The following is a 15029-nucleotide window of genomic DNA, read 5'->3' as shown; positions in this document are numbered from 1 at the left end:
TGAAAAGAAACAAACTTGCCTGAAGGCCCCTTAGTCTCTTGTGATTTAAAACACACTCTCGGGCCGGGCGCGGTGGCTCACGCCTGTAATCCCAGCACTTTGGGAGGCTGAGGCAGGTGGATCGCTTGAGGTTAGGAGTTCGAGGCCAGCCTGACCAACATGGTGAAACCCTGTCTCTACCAAAAATACAAAAATTAGCTATGTGTGGTGGCAGGCACCTGTAATCCCAGCTACTCGGGAGGCTGAGGCAGGAGAATCGCTTGAACCTGGGAGGCGGAGGTTGCAGTGAGTGGAGATTATGCCACTGTACTCCAGCCTGTGTCTCAAAAAAAAAAAAAAAATACAAACACACACACATACACGCACACACACACTTTTGGGTAAAGTCTGTCATTTGGGGGTGAATGTTCAGGCAATTTAAGTTCAAATTTTCTATCAGGGCTTTTTATGTTTTCTTAAAAGTTTGCCTCCCATTGAGGCTGCAGTGAGCTGAAATCGCACCACTGCACTCCCGTCTGGGTGACAAAGCAAGACCCTGTCTCAAAAAAAAAAAAAAAAAAAGAAAGAAAGAAATTTGCCTGCCTTTCTGAGATGGCACCTGGGGTCAGGAGCTTGTACTGGCCCACAAAGAGGGTCCTTTGTGACCCTCCCACCAGGCATTGCTGGCTCCCAGACACCTGGGTTCTGGTTTGCCTTGGCACCTCTCTCGAGGAGTTGCAGGTTTTCTGTGTTGCAGCCACAACCAACCCACTCTGGGCTCAGGCTGTCTGCCTCCCAGACAGCTCACCATGCCTCGGCCCAGTGGCCCCTGGCACAGGCAGGGACCATCCGTCCTGGGATGGGGGAAAGGCCTTGAAGCACACACTTTGACCCTGAGATTCTTGGATTCCAGAAATTTCTTCTCTTCTCTCTGGCTACAGCACTTAGGGAGAGTTTGAACTTAGGAGGCGGAGGTTGCCTAGAGTTTGAGCAAACGCTGCCCCAAGAGTGCAATTTGCCAAATGTAGCAAAAGTTCCATCGTGGCCTCCATTGCTTTGCCTGGAAGCAGTTTCAGGATCCTGGCAGCCCAGGCCAGAGCGAAGCAGGGAAGCAGCCATTACAAGGGGAGAGTGGAGCACTGAACTTGAACCCAGGACCACCAAAAGGGCCAGGCCTGGCATAGCCACACCCTTGTTGCTTGGCACACAGCAACTAAACCTCACCCACTTCTATCCCAACTCCTTCCCGGGGTTCTTGTGAGGAAGTTTTTTGTTTGTTTGTGTTTTGTTTTGTTTTGTTTTGTTTTTTTGAGACAGTCTCGCTCTGTCGCCCAGGCTGGACTGCAGTGGTACGATCTTGGCTCACTGCAACCTCCGCCTCCTAGGTTCAAGCAATTCTCCTGCCTCAGTCTCCCAAGTAGCTGGGATTACAGGCACGCGCCACCACTCCTGGCTAATTTTCTATTTTTAGTAGAGACGGAGTTTCTCCATGTTGGTCAGGCTGGTCTTGAACTCCCAACCTCAGGTGATCTGCCCAGCTCAGCCTCCCAAAGTGCTGGAATTACAGGCGTGAGCCACTGTGCCCAGCTGGTTAATCCTTTTAATAACTCTAAAAGGTCAGTCTGCCATTGTCCTGTTTTACCGATGAGAGGAGTGAGGCTTGGAGAAGAAAAAGGTGCCCAAGACTAAACTTTCAGCAAATGTCGGAGCTGGGGCCTGAGCCCAGGCAGACTGGGTTCCGAGGCCAGAATCCTAACCATTCTGCTCTGACGTCTCTAAAAGCCAAGGATTTAGAGTCAGAATTAATCAGTGTAAATTTTATGCAGTGTTCTCTGGTTCTCACCAAAGAGAGCAGGAAGCATCGCCCGAGAAGAAAGTGACCCAGAGAGCAGGGGGACCTCAGTCCTCTCACCATTCTCATTGCGTCTGGGGCTGACTCTGGCCTCTGCAGAGCAGTGGACAAGAGGAGCGACTCTGTGATCAGGGCGTGACATGGCCTATTCACCAGAGCGAGGCCTGCATGCCAGCCAGGGCCCCAGGCACCAAGCCAACCAGGAAGGGAAACTCCCTCCCATGATGACATTCCCAGTTCCTCTTGAGCCCAGACAGTCTCCAGATGTTTTTTTCACTGAACACATTCCCAGAGAGTCTCGGAAACCCGGGGCAGTGCGGGGCTGGAGGCAGAGCACTGGCCCAGCATCGGGAGAGCAGGGCAGCCCTTTGGCTGCCCAAATGTACGGTGGATCCTGAGCAAATCCATTCCACTCTGAGCCTGCGTCTTCCCATTTACAGTGGGTTGAAGAGTGACCCCAAAACGTGATGTCCAAGTCCTCATCCCCCTCACCTGTGAATGTGAGTTTATTTGGAAACAGGGTCTTTGCTGATGTAATTAAGGATCTTGAGATGGAATCATCCCTGATTTAAGAACAAATCCAATGACAGTGTCCTTAAAAGAGACAGAAAAAGAGAGCGCACAGAGAAACACAGGGAGGAGGGCCATGTGAAGATGGGGGCAGAGCCTGAAATGACGCAGCTGCAAGCCAAGAATTCCCAGCAGCCACCAAACACTAAAGAAGGAAAGGAGCACATTCTCCCTTGGAGCTTCCAGCAGGGTCAACCCTGCCATACCTTGATTTCAGGCTTTCGGCCTCCACACTTATGAGAGAATAAATCTCTGTTGTTCGAAGCCACGAAGCTGTGGTCATTTGTACAGCGGCCCTGGTAAACTAATGCACTGTCTCTGAGAGCATTGATGGGGTCAGGAAGCCTCCTGTTGGGTAGAGGAGCAACTAAGAGACTGAACTTGGCCCCCACCCCGAGACTCACAAGTGAGTGGAGAAGCCAAAACCTGCACAAGATCACTGCATTTCCAGCTCCAGCTTGATGCACCTTCTGCATCTAAACCCAGGCTTCCCGGGCTGGAGTGGGCTCCCAGTCTCGCGGAGTGGCCTGGCTGCCTTAGGGTTGGGTGGGAGGATGGAAACTCAAACATAGGGAAGGATGAGCCCCTCAGGAACTGCAGGCGACAGAGCAGGGTGGGTGGGATGTCAGCTCTGACAGGGCCACCCCCAGGAAGCTCAGATCTCCCACTGGGACAGGGAGCCAGGGTTAAGATTCCATCTGAGCCAGCATCTTTTCTAGGGACTGCGTTGGCTCTGCAGAGAGGCTTCTGGGCTTCAGGAATTTCAGCTCGAGGGGTGCCCTGCTGAGAGCAAGGCTGCTGAGAGCAAAGCCTAGCCCCATGCAAAGTGCTTTGCAGGACTCAGAGGAGGGGATTAAGAACCCGTGGGAACAAGGAGCCGCACAGATCGGTCAAGTGAGGTTGCAGCAGGTTCATCAGAGCCTCCGTTTCTTCACCTGAAAATGCACATAGCAAACCTTGCCTTACAAGGGCTTTATGAAATGAAATGAGCTGCTGTGTGCACAAAGCGATTGCTGTACTGTTTGGTCGAAGCTTTGTTATTGAAAGCATTGCTTTCCTTATAGGTTTGAATTGCACCTGAGTTCCAAAGGAGAAGTTGACATTCTTCCAGAACATATGCCCAGTGTCTTCAATTTGAGATGGAGCTGGGATGCCAAGTCTGCAAACGTGGGTTTTGGGCTTGGACAAGCCTGGGTTTGCATCCCGGCTCTGCCCTTTGCTGGGACTGTGGCCCTGGGAAAAATGAGCCTTTCTGAACTTTCCTGATGGCACTCATAAATGGGAGACAGTGTCGATGTCAGGGTGTGAGAATGCATGCTGCACATAGTAGGTGTTTAATGATGTTTCTGAATAACAAATGATTTGAAATAAAGGCAGCTGTGCGAAGCCGTGAGAACTGATAGTAAATGTGGCCAGGGGCACAGATAGCAGGCAGCTGGGAGGGAGGGAAGAGGGTCTGCTTCTTGAGGGGTGATCAGGGAAGCTGTATTGGTAGGAATGTTTTTGTTGTTGTTGTTGTTTTGTGTTTTTTTTTTGAGACGGAGTTTTGCTCTTGTTGCCCAGGCTGGAGTGCAATGGTGCGATCTCAGCTCGCTGCAACCTCTGCCTCCTGAGTTCAAGCAATTCTCCTGCCTCAGCTTCCTGAGTAGCTGGGATTACAGGCATGTGCCACCACACCCGGCTAATTTTGTATTTTTAGTAGAGATGAGGTTTCTCCATGTTGGTCAGGCTGGTCTCGAACTCCCAACCTCAGGAGATCTGCCCGCCTCAGCCTCTCAAAGTGCTGGGATTACGGGCGTGAGCCACCATGCCTGGCCGGTAGGAATGTTTTGATTGCAAGTGACAGAAATCACTTTTGGCTCATGGAATGTGACGGTACCTTCAATAAGCAAGACATACTTTTATGTCAGGGCCTTTCTTTATATTTGCTGTTCCCCCTGTTGAAATGCTTTCCCCCCACCCCCAAGGTATTTCTGTAGTTCTCTCCTTTATCTCTTTGAATCTTTATCAAATATCTCCTTTATCTCACTGAATCTTTATCAAATCTTTATCAAATACGTTTAAATTAAATTTTAAAGTACATTTTAAGCCAGACGCAGTGGTTCATTCCCTGTAATCTTAGCACTTTGAGAGGTCTGAGGCAGCTGGATTACTTGAGCACAGGAGTTAAAAATCAGCCTGGGCAACATGGTGAAACCCTGTCTCTATAAAAAATACAAAAATTAGCTGGGCATGGTGGCAAGTGCCTGTGGTCCCAGCTACTTGGGAGGCTGGGGTGGGAAAATCGCTGGAGCCCAGGAGGCTGAGGCTGCAGTGAGCAGAGATTGTGCCGCTGAACAGTTCAGCCTGGGTGGCAGAGCGAGATTCTGTCTCAAATAAATAAATAAAAAGTAAGGGCCGGGCGTGGGGGCTCACACCTGTAATCCCAGCACTTTGGGAGGTCAAGGCAGGTGGATTACGTGAGGCCGGGAGTTTGAGATCAGCCTGGGAACATGACAAAATTCTATTTTTGAGATAGAGTCTCACTCTGTCACCCAGGCTGGGGTGCAGTGGCATGATGTCGGCTCACTGCAACCTCTGCATCCCGGGTTCAAGCGATTCTCCTGCCTCAGCCTCCCAAGTAGCTGGGATTACAGGCGCGTGAAACCATGCCCGGCTAATTTTTTTTATTTTTAGTAGAGATGGGGTTTCACCATGTTGGCCAGGCTGGTCTCGAACTCCTGACCTTGTGATCCGCCCACCTCAGCCTCCCAAAGTGCCGGGATTACAGGTGTGAGCCACCGCACCTGGCCAATTTTTTAAAAAAATTTAAAAAGTACCTTTTAAAATTAAATTTAAAAACAAATTCCAGCCAGGTGTGGTGGCTCACACCTGTACTCCCCGCACTTTGGGAGGCCGAGGCAGGAGGATCACCTAAGATCAGGAGTTCAAGACCAGCCTGGCCAACGTGGCAAAACCCCATCTCTACCAAAAATTAGCCAGGCATGGTGGTGCATGACTGTAATCCCAGCTACTCAGGAGGCTGAGGCAGGAAAATCCCTTGAACCCAGGAGGTGGAGGTTTCAGTGAGCTAAGACCGTGCCATTGCACTCCAGCCTGGGCAACAAGAGCGAAACTCAGTCTCAAAAAAAAGAATCTCCCACTCCCTGCTCGACATTCTCTATGCTTCTTCTCTGCTTTATTGCTTTATTTTTCTCCATAGGATTTATCATCTAACATGCTTTCTATTTTTATTATTTATCTTATTTATTGTGTTTCTATCCATCCCCACCTACTATTGTGTAAGCTCCATTTGGTTGGATCTTTGACTTTTTTTTTTAACTGCTGTATTTTTACTACTTAGGACTGTGCCTTGCACATAGTAGGTGTGGTATTTAACTTTATGTGTCAACTTGACTGGGCTATGGGGTGCCCACATATTTTGTTGGACATTATTTCTGGCTATGTCTGTGAGGAGGTTGCTGGAAGAGATTAGCATTTGCAATTAGTAGACGGAGTAAAGCAGATGGCCTCCACCATGTGAGCAGGTATCATCCAATCACTGAGGACCTGAATCACACAAAAGGGTGGAGGAAGGGGAATTTGCTCTCTGCCTCACTGCCTGAGCTGGGACATTTGTCTTCTGTCCTCAGACTGGGCTTTACCCCATCTACTCCCAGGATTCTCAGACCTTCAGACTCTGGCTGAACTATAACACTGACTTTCCTGGGTCTCCAGCTTGCAAATGGCAGGCTATGGAACTTCTCAGCCCACAATCACGTGAGCCATTCCTTATAATAAATCGATCTACCTAACTCTCCTACTGTTTCTGTTTCTCCGGAGATTTCTGATGAATGTAGTAGTCATTCAATAGCTATTTGTTTTGGTTTGTCTTTTTGAGATGGAGTCTCACTCTGTCGCCCAGGCTGGAGTGCAATGGCACGATCTCGGCTCACTGCAACCTCTGCCTCCCGGCTTAAGCGATTTCCAGCTAATTTTTGTATTTTTAGTAGAGACGGGGTTTCACCATGTTGGCCAGGCTGGTCCTGAACTCCTGACCTCAAGTGATCCACCCACCTCACCGTTCCAAAGTGCTAGGATTACAGGTGTGAGCCACTACGCCTGGCTTCAATAGCTATTTGCTGAATGAACGAATGATTTAGCAGGAAGGTCCAGAATGCAAATGGCTTTAGATACAGCTGGGTCCTCTGACTTAGAAAAAATCATCAGGGCTCCGTCTTGCTGAACCTCTTGGCTGTCCCCTGTCTCTATTTGATATGGTTCTTCAGGCCAGGGGCCACCTGCAATCCCAAACTCATATCCTTGCTACATGGCAATGTCCTTCCAAGAAGTCTAGCAGAAAAGTCTCAGAGAAGATTTGGCTTTGTCTGGCTTGACCATGTGTCCATCTCTGAACTTCAGTTCAGAAGCAAGGTCACTGTGGTCAAGAGGCAGGGCGAGCCAAATGCAGCAAGTTCCTAATAGGGAAGAAGGGGAGGGTGCTGGTGAAACAGAAACAACAAAAGACAAAAACAGAGGGCTTCCTGGAGGGGGTGTCCTTTGTGTCAGGGCTTAGAGGGTGGTTAGGATTTGGCCATGATGTCAGAGCTTTCTACAACTGATCCTGCCCACCTGTCTAGCATCACCACCCATCTCTTACCGCTCTGCACCCCATGATTCAGCCACTTCCTGCCCTGAACCCTGTTCAAGTTTTCACCCTGCTGTGTATTTATTTGTCTTCTTCCCCGTAGCTAGTACTCCCTTCTTCAGCAAATGGAGTGATTCTCCACATCCTTGAAGATCTGGGTGTCACACCCGTAGAGAGACACATCCATGATCCCAGGCACATGCTTACATAAGCACGTCCAGGCATACTACACACGCACACACACATGCACACACACTCTTGCACACACACTCACATGCACACACGCACGCACACACTCACACATGCACACACGTGCGTGCACACACGCACGTGCACTCGCACACGCACACATACGCACCCACACTCTCACATGCACACACATGCATGCATACACGCACACTCACACACATGCACACACATGCACACACATGCACGCACACTCATGCACTCACACACACATGCACACACACTCTCACGCACGCACACACTCACATACATGCACACACGTGCACACACTCACACATGCACACGTGTACACACACACGCACACATACACACTCTCACACACACACACATGCTGTTTCTCTCTCTCTCTCCTCTCATTTCTCCCTTCTTTCCTTCGTTATAAACTGAAAAGCAACACTGCCTTTCACCCACCCAGGTAGTGTGTATATTAGCAGAGTAAAAAGAGACCCCTAATCCCCAAATATCTCCCCCAAATGTTGGCTTTGGCACCTGAAATTCAGTCAGTGTTTGTTCCCATACTGCGTGCTGGCCACTGTGTTTGCACTGTGGCTGTCATGCCTGATACAGAAGAGGCACTCAATAGGGATCGTTGAGTGAATTCATGAATGAATTACTGCATCAGTCAATCAATGAATAAAGACAGTGTTTCCTCCCACAGAGCTATGACAAGGGCCATAGTTAGTATCCTGCCAGGAAGAAGGGGATGGGGCCTGCAGGGAGACGTCTACTTGGAGCTGGGGATCTTGGGGAGCCTCCTTGGAGAAGGTGCCCTGTGGGGAAGCCCTCAGTGCATGGGCTTTGCACAGCCGGGGAGGGTGGAAGCAGATGAGGCCACAGGGCATAATGCTAGAGTGTCAGGGAGTCCAGTCTACAGCGGAATAGGAGTAAAGGGTCCTTCCTCTGGGGCTGAATATCAAGCCTTTCCTGGCCTTTGTTGAAAGAAAATTCCTCAGGTCAGGGGCGGGAGAGGGGTGAATTTCCCTCAGTTACTACTAAGACAAACTGTGAGGAAAAATGATACACAAGACAGTTACTTTTTTTTTTTTTGGGACCGAGTCTCACTCTGTTGTCCTGACTAGAGTGCAGTGGCACAATCTCAGCTCACCAAAACCTCCGCCTCCACAATTCTCTTGCCTCAGCCTCCCGAGTAGATGGGACTACAGGTGGGCACCACCAGGCCTGGCTAATTTTTTGTATTTTTAGTAGAGATGGGGTTTCATTATGTTGGCCAGGCTAGTCTCAAACTCCTGACCTCAGGTGATCCGCCCACCTTGGCCTCCCAAAGTGCTGGGATTACAGGTGCGCACCACCACACCTGGCTAATTTTTTTTTTTTTTGAGACGGATTTCACTCTTGTCGCCCAGGCTGGAGTGCAATGGCACCATCTCGGCTCACTGCAACCTCTGTCTCCTGGGTTCAAGTGATTCTCCTGCCTCACCCTCCTGAGTGGCTGAGACTACAGGTGCCGCCACCATGCCCAGCTAATTTTTTGTATTTTTAGTAGAGACAGGCTGTCTCTACTTTATTTGGCTGGGCTGGTCTCGAACTCCTGACCTCAGGTGATCTACCCGCCTTGGCGTCCCAAGGTGCTGGGATTAACGGTGTGAGCCACCGTGACTGGCCCACCCCCAACTAATTTTTATATTTTTAGTAGAGACGGGGTTTCATCATGTTGGCCGGGCTGGTCTCGAACACCAAGACAGCTACATTTTGAAAGAGGGACACATGGAGGGAAAATTCTAGAACACAGGATGCGTTCCTCCCAAGGTACCAGCCAAGCCGAAAGTAGAACAGAACCCTCGGCCCTTGGGAAAGGGATCCTAAATGTTTGCATCCTCACAAGTAGCCTGCTTTACAGTTTACAAAGCACTTTTTCAGCCATTATTCGCCTGTCCTGGATGGAAGCCATGTCCTTTATTCAGCAATTATTACCAAGTACCTCCTAGTTAAGATGGTCATGAGGACTAAATGAGCCACTGCTTATAAAGGACCCAAAGCTACTGGACCCAGACAGGCCAGCGGTATGTGCTTAGGGTGTGGTGCCCCAAGTGGTTGTGGTGAGGCTGGCATTGTCATGAACTTGGCCTTGAACTGAGCAATGGCAACGCAAGATAGATACATTACCTGCCCTCACCGGCCTCACAGCTCTTATTCACTCATCATGTAACTGGTCAAATTTTAAATCATTTCAACTCAGATGTTTTAAAAATGTGTTTTCTTTATTATCTACAATTGAGACCAATAGCCCATGTGTATTGAGTGCTTACTCCGTACGAGGTATAGTTTTAAGTATTATACATAGTTTAGATTTCACAACACCCTCTGAGGCAGGTACTATTTACTGCTATTTGACAGATGGAGAAAGGAGCAACAGAGAGATTAAGTAACTTCCTCAAGGTCACACAGCAAGCAGTGAAACTAGGATTCAAATGCAGGTAGTCTAGCTCCGGAATCCACACCCTTGACCACTGTAAGACACTGCCTCTTGCTTTTAAGCTTCCCTCACTGCAGCGTGTCAGGGGGCAACTTAGATGAGCCAATAATGGCATCTTAGTCTTCCTGGTATATACTCAGTATTTCAGTTTACTCCTTTGACCACCTCCACACCTACTCCTCTCCAAGATGGTGCTGGATAGATGGGAGAGCAAAGGCGGGAAGATGGGCGCTTGGACAGGTATGCAGATCCTGGGGTGTCCCCAGGTCCCTGCTCTCGGCTCCAGGATGACTGTTTTGTTCTGGGGACCTGGAAGCCTGCTGAGGTGTGCCTGGTCCACCAGGCCTTCTGTGGTCTTGTGCTGTCAAGTTCATGGCCAGGGCCTTTTGCGTCTAAGTGCTGAATCTTTGGGCTCAGAGCTCTTTTGTCTCAATTCCCAGTTTTCCAGGGACCACCAGCCACCTCCACAACTCCACCTCCCCCCAGTGGGGCACCCGGGAATGTTAGACCCTGCACGATACCCTCAGTCCATGGGGAACCAGCAGGAAAAGCTCAGGCTTCTCTGCTTAGATACCCCGTCTCCCTTCTCTCCTTCTTCCCTTAATGATAGGATCCCCAGGTTTCAGCTGCGCCATGGCCACGTAGTTAAAGAGGCTTCCCAGCCTCCCTTGCAGCTGGCTTTACCATGTGACCACGTTCCAGCCAGTGAGGACTGAGCTGAGTGTGGGCCCTCCCTCAGGAGGGGATGTGCCCTCCCTTCCCAGTCCTCCTGCTGGCTGGGGCTGGAATGTGGATATGTGGGTCAGGGCTGAGCAACGCCACAGGAAGAACCAGGGCCACTTGGTGGAGCAGCCCCACAAGGCTTTTAAGCCTGGGACTGTTCCTTGAGAAAGACATTTATGTGTACTTGAACTTACCGTTATTAGCCTTCAGAAGAGCTCCCCAAACTGTGTCGTATCCAGTTCTGTCCCAGGCCATCTTAGTGCTCGCACACCATGGGGGCAGGGTGGAGTGGGGTTCCTTCTCCTCCTCCTCCTCCCCTCCTCTTCCTCCTCCCCTCCTCCTCCTCCCCTCCTCCTCCCCTCATCTTCCTCCTCCCCTCCTTCTCCTCCCCTCCTCCTCCCCTCCTCCCCCCTCCTCCCCTCCTCCTCCCCTCCTTCTCCTCCCCTCCTCCCCCCTCGTCCTCTCCTCCTTCTCCCCTCCTCCTCTCCTCCTCTCCCCTCCTCCCCCACTCCTCCCCTCCTCCCCTCCTCCTCCCCCCTCCTCCTCCCCTCCTCCTCCCCTCCTCCTCTTCCCCTCCTTCTCCTCCCCCCTCCTCCTCTGCTCCCCCGTCTCTGAACTAGGAAGGCCAAAGATCCCCAGTGAGGAAAATCCCAGCTACCACATAAGCCACACAACTGTCTTTTGGCTTCCCCTACCGGGTCGTGGTGACTAATTTTAACTGACCCTGATGATTCATCCAGGATGCCTGGGAACCCCCACCCCACCCCGCAACCACAGCCACTCCTCAGGGCCTGCTGAGAGCCGCCAACATTCTTCAAGTTCAAAGTCATTCCCCATGCCCTCCAAGCCCACATTCCAACTGCCTCCATGACCCACCCTCTTCACAAAACTTCTGACCCAGCCAAACTGGTCTTCTCTGGGTTTTCTGAACATTCCATGTGCGTTCCTGCTTCTCTAACTTTGCTCTTACCACCTTTCATGCCTCTGTTGTGCTGTCAACCCTCTCCCCAGCCCCTGGCACCTGCCCCAGCGCCTGTGTATTTGATCAGTGGTGATACAGCACTCACTTGAAAAAGTATTGAGCACCTATTATGTGCTGTGTGGAATATTAGGGTGCATTCTTTATGTAAATATTTTATTCCCAGCTTCCCTTTCTCATCTTTCCACTAGATTGTTATTATTATCTTGGGCCATGACTAGGCAGGCAATGCTGTACAGTCACCAAACCCTGTTTTATTTCCTCCTGGGCACACAGAGAGACCTCGTTCCCACAACTCCCTCCAAGTAAGCGGTGCCTGTGGCTGTAATCTGGCTAATGGAATTTGGGCAGAAGCAATGAGCACCACTTTCAGGCATACCCCCTAAAACCCCTTACCAGATCCTCCACTCTTTTTTTTTTTTTGGAGATGGAGTTTCACTCTTGTTGCCCAGGCTGGAGTGCAACGGTGTGACCTCAGCTCACTGCAACCTCCGCCTCCCGGGTTCAGGTGATTCTCCTGCCTCAGCCTCCCGAGTAGCTGGGATTACAGGCGCCCACCACGATGTCAGGCTTATTTTTGTATTTGTAGTAGAGACAGGGTTTCACCATGTTGGCCAGGTTGGTCTCGAACTCCTGACTTCCAGTGATCCACCCACCTCTGCCTCCCAAAGTACTGAGATTTCAGGCGTAAGCCACCTTTCCCGGCCCACCCTCATTTCTTTCTCCAGTGGTTTGCCTGCTGGATGCAGAGGGATGGGGGTTTTGGAAGTCCTTGGGGAGGGAGCCGAGTGCCTGAATCACTGGGTGCAGGAGAGCCCTCTTCTCAACTTGCATTGGACTAGGAGGTAAATGAGAACTAAATCTTCTGAGCCACGGTTAAGGACACATCATGAGATTTGGGGGCTGTTTGTTACAGCAGCTAGTATGCTAACACACCAGTGTAGGCAGCCATATTTGTATTTCTGCCCTCACCCAAGCCTGGTACATAAGAAGCCCTTAGTAGTCCTCCTCATCTCCCATGAGGCTTCCCTCTCCTTCACCCTTCAAATGCAGGCCTGACCCTGTCGTCCCCTCTAGGAAGTTTTCTTCCCCACCTCCTCTTCCTCTTCCCAATTCTGAAATGCTGCTGACCCCCCCAAGGGTCCTTCTCTTCCTCCCTCACATCCTTCCCAGGTGACGTCTGCTGCCTCCTCTACGCTGGCACTTCCTATAGCTTATGCTGTAACCCTGTGCCTGATGGGGTAAACTGAGGCTTCTCCAAATTGCCAGATAAATTCAGGATGTTTTGTGATGCAACTCTGGAAGGCGAACCCAATCCTGTGTTAGCAGAATAAGGATGGGACATTGATTCCCAAGAAATGAGTCCAAGTCACGCTAATGGGAAAACAGGAATATCTCCTGAGGACCAAATGGGCATTTTTTTTTCTTTTTTTTTTTTGAGACAGAGTCTTGCTTTGTTGCCCAGGCTGGAGTGCAGTGGCGCGATCTCGGCTCACTGCAACTTCCGCCTTCCAGGTTCAAGCAATTCTCCTGCCTCGGCCTCCCAAGTAGCTGAGACTACAGGCTCCCGCCCCCACACCCGGCTAATTTTTTTTTTTTTTTTTTTTTTTTGTATTTTTAGTAGAGATGGGGTTTCACTGTGTTAGCCAAGATGGTTTCAATCTCCTGACCTCGTGATCCACCCGCCTCGGCCTCCCAAAGTGCTGGGATTACAGGCATGAGCCACAAATGGGCTTTTAAGGAAGAAATGACTGCTGTGGGTTGTGTTTGATTTGAGAGAGACCAGAGAAAACCTAATTGCAACCTAGAGTGACCGAGGTTTCATTTTCCCTCTCTGCTTCTCCTGCCCCCTCCCTGGGGGGCCCTAGCTGGAGCAGAGCTGACTCTGACGCCTCCTTCCTGGGGGAGCTGGGGTTTGATTGTTTTTCAAGGGAATGGGGGAGGCATTGGGACAGGGATGGGCGGTGCCTGGGGAGAGAGAATGTGTATGGCCGCAGGATGCTGGGGAGGGAAGAAGGAGAGGACCTGGCCTGGAGACTGCCTAGATGGGCCCCTGCGCTCCCCAGCTTCCCCTAAGGAGTCAGGTCTCCTCTCCCATGTCCTGCCACCCAGAAGTAACCACACCCATGCCCTCTCTATGCCCCTCGTGCAGTCTTCAGGGTAGACCGAGGAGAGCACCTCCCCTTCCTGGTGAAGGGAGCCCGACAGACGCTGGTGCTGGCTGGCCAAGAAGGAGATGGACAAACCTGGCGACCACTCCCTGGCACCACCTCACCAGAGGACCGCTCAAACCTCCCCAGGGGTCAGAAGAAAGGAGCTGCCCTGGGATGCCTGTGTATCCCTACAACTGCCAGACACATGCCCCTTGAACGCCCCGGTGCCACGTGTCCCAAAGGAAACTGGTCTCCACCCACCCCCAGCCCCTCCTCCTCCTGGGTACCCCACCTTAGTAAATGGCGCCACCATCTGCTCAGTCACTCAGTGAGAAACTCAACTCCGGGCAGCAGATGACGGGCACTCTGGTTAAATGACTCCCTCCAGCCTCCAAGTTCAACCTGCAAGGAAGCCCTGGAAATCCTGTCTCCCTCTGCCCTGCCTCTCCTTCAGCTCCGAACCCCACCCCACTCAGTACATGGCCCCCCAACAGGCTTTCAAATGTCTGCCTTCCCCAAACCAATCTTTCTTTAAAAGAAATCAGGGTCAGGTACAGTGGCTCATGCCTGTAATCCCAGCACTTTGGGAGGCTGAGGCAGGTGGATCACCTGAGGTCAGGAATTTGAGAGCAGTCTGGTCAATATGGGGAAACCCCATCTCTACTAAAAAAAAAAAAAAAAAAAAAAAAAAAAAAAAAAAATTAGCTTGGGTGTGGTGGTATGTGTCTGTAGTCCCAGCTACTCGGGAGGCTGAGGTAGGAGAATTGCTTGAACCCGGGAGGCAGAGGTTGCAGTGAGCTGAGATCACACCACTGTACTCCAGCCTGGGTGACAGATTGAGACTCCACCTCAAAAAAAAAAAAAAAAAATCAGGACAGTGGTTGTCTCTGACAGGTGAGTGGGGGCCAGGATTGACTGGGGAGGGGCGTGCAGGAACTTGGGGTGATGACAATGTTCTATAACTTGATACAGTTTGAGCTACACAAGTGTGCGTAGTTGTGGAATCTCAGCAAATGTATATTTAAAACGTGTGCAATTAAATGTGAATTTTACATCTTACAGCAAAAGAAAAAATGCAAAGAAATATTGAACTCTTTTTCATGTCATGCATTGTGGAGTTTCTGCAGGGAAGCAGATAGATGTCTGCAATTTAAAATGCCACAAAACAAGAATGGATGGGTGCGTAGGGGGAGAGATAAACGTGTTTAAATTCATTTAGTAAAATGCCAGTGGTAGAGTTTACGTGGTGTTCAGTGTGAAATTCTTCCCACTTTGCTGCATGTATGAAAATCATTATAATAAAATGTTAGGGAGAAATGTCTCGTGGCTCCAGACGTGTCCCCTCCATTATGTTAATCACATCTGCAATTAGTGTGATGTTTCTAGGACAGCAAATCAGACCACGGCTCTCCCTTGCTCAGAAACCCTTCTGTGGCTCTCCCTGGGGACACGCCCACACGTCTGTG

At 50.5% G+C, this 15029-nt stretch overlaps 1 protein-coding gene across 2 annotated transcripts in view; it reads left to right on the top strand.

Moving 5' to 3' along the window:
• The first annotated feature begins 6039 nt into the window (after positions 1 to 6039).
• MB (myoglobin) overlaps positions 6040 to 15029 on the top strand; it is a 28589-nt gene continuing 19599 nt past the window's right edge. Inside the window, exon 1 of one of the 2 annotated variants that reach the window (XM_063623818.1) lies at positions 6040 to 6160. In XM_063623818.1, coding sequence (XP_063479888.1) covers positions 6126 to 6160 — 35 coding nt within the window. In that variant the 5' untranslated portion in view covers positions 6040 to 6125. The remainder of the gene's footprint in view (positions 6161 to 15029) is intronic. The other variant, XM_063623817.1, reaches the window with a different exon arrangement.

The sequence above is a fragment of the Symphalangus syndactylus genome, chromosome 18 (assembly GCF_028878055.3).
Source record: "Symphalangus syndactylus isolate Jambi chromosome 18, NHGRI_mSymSyn1-v2.1_pri, whole genome shotgun sequence".
Classification (NCBI taxonomy): domain Eukaryota; kingdom Metazoa; phylum Chordata; class Mammalia; order Primates; family Hylobatidae; genus Symphalangus; species Symphalangus syndactylus.
Note: the sequence above shows the minus strand (reverse complement) of the source record. Positions and strands in the feature narration are given on the sequence as shown.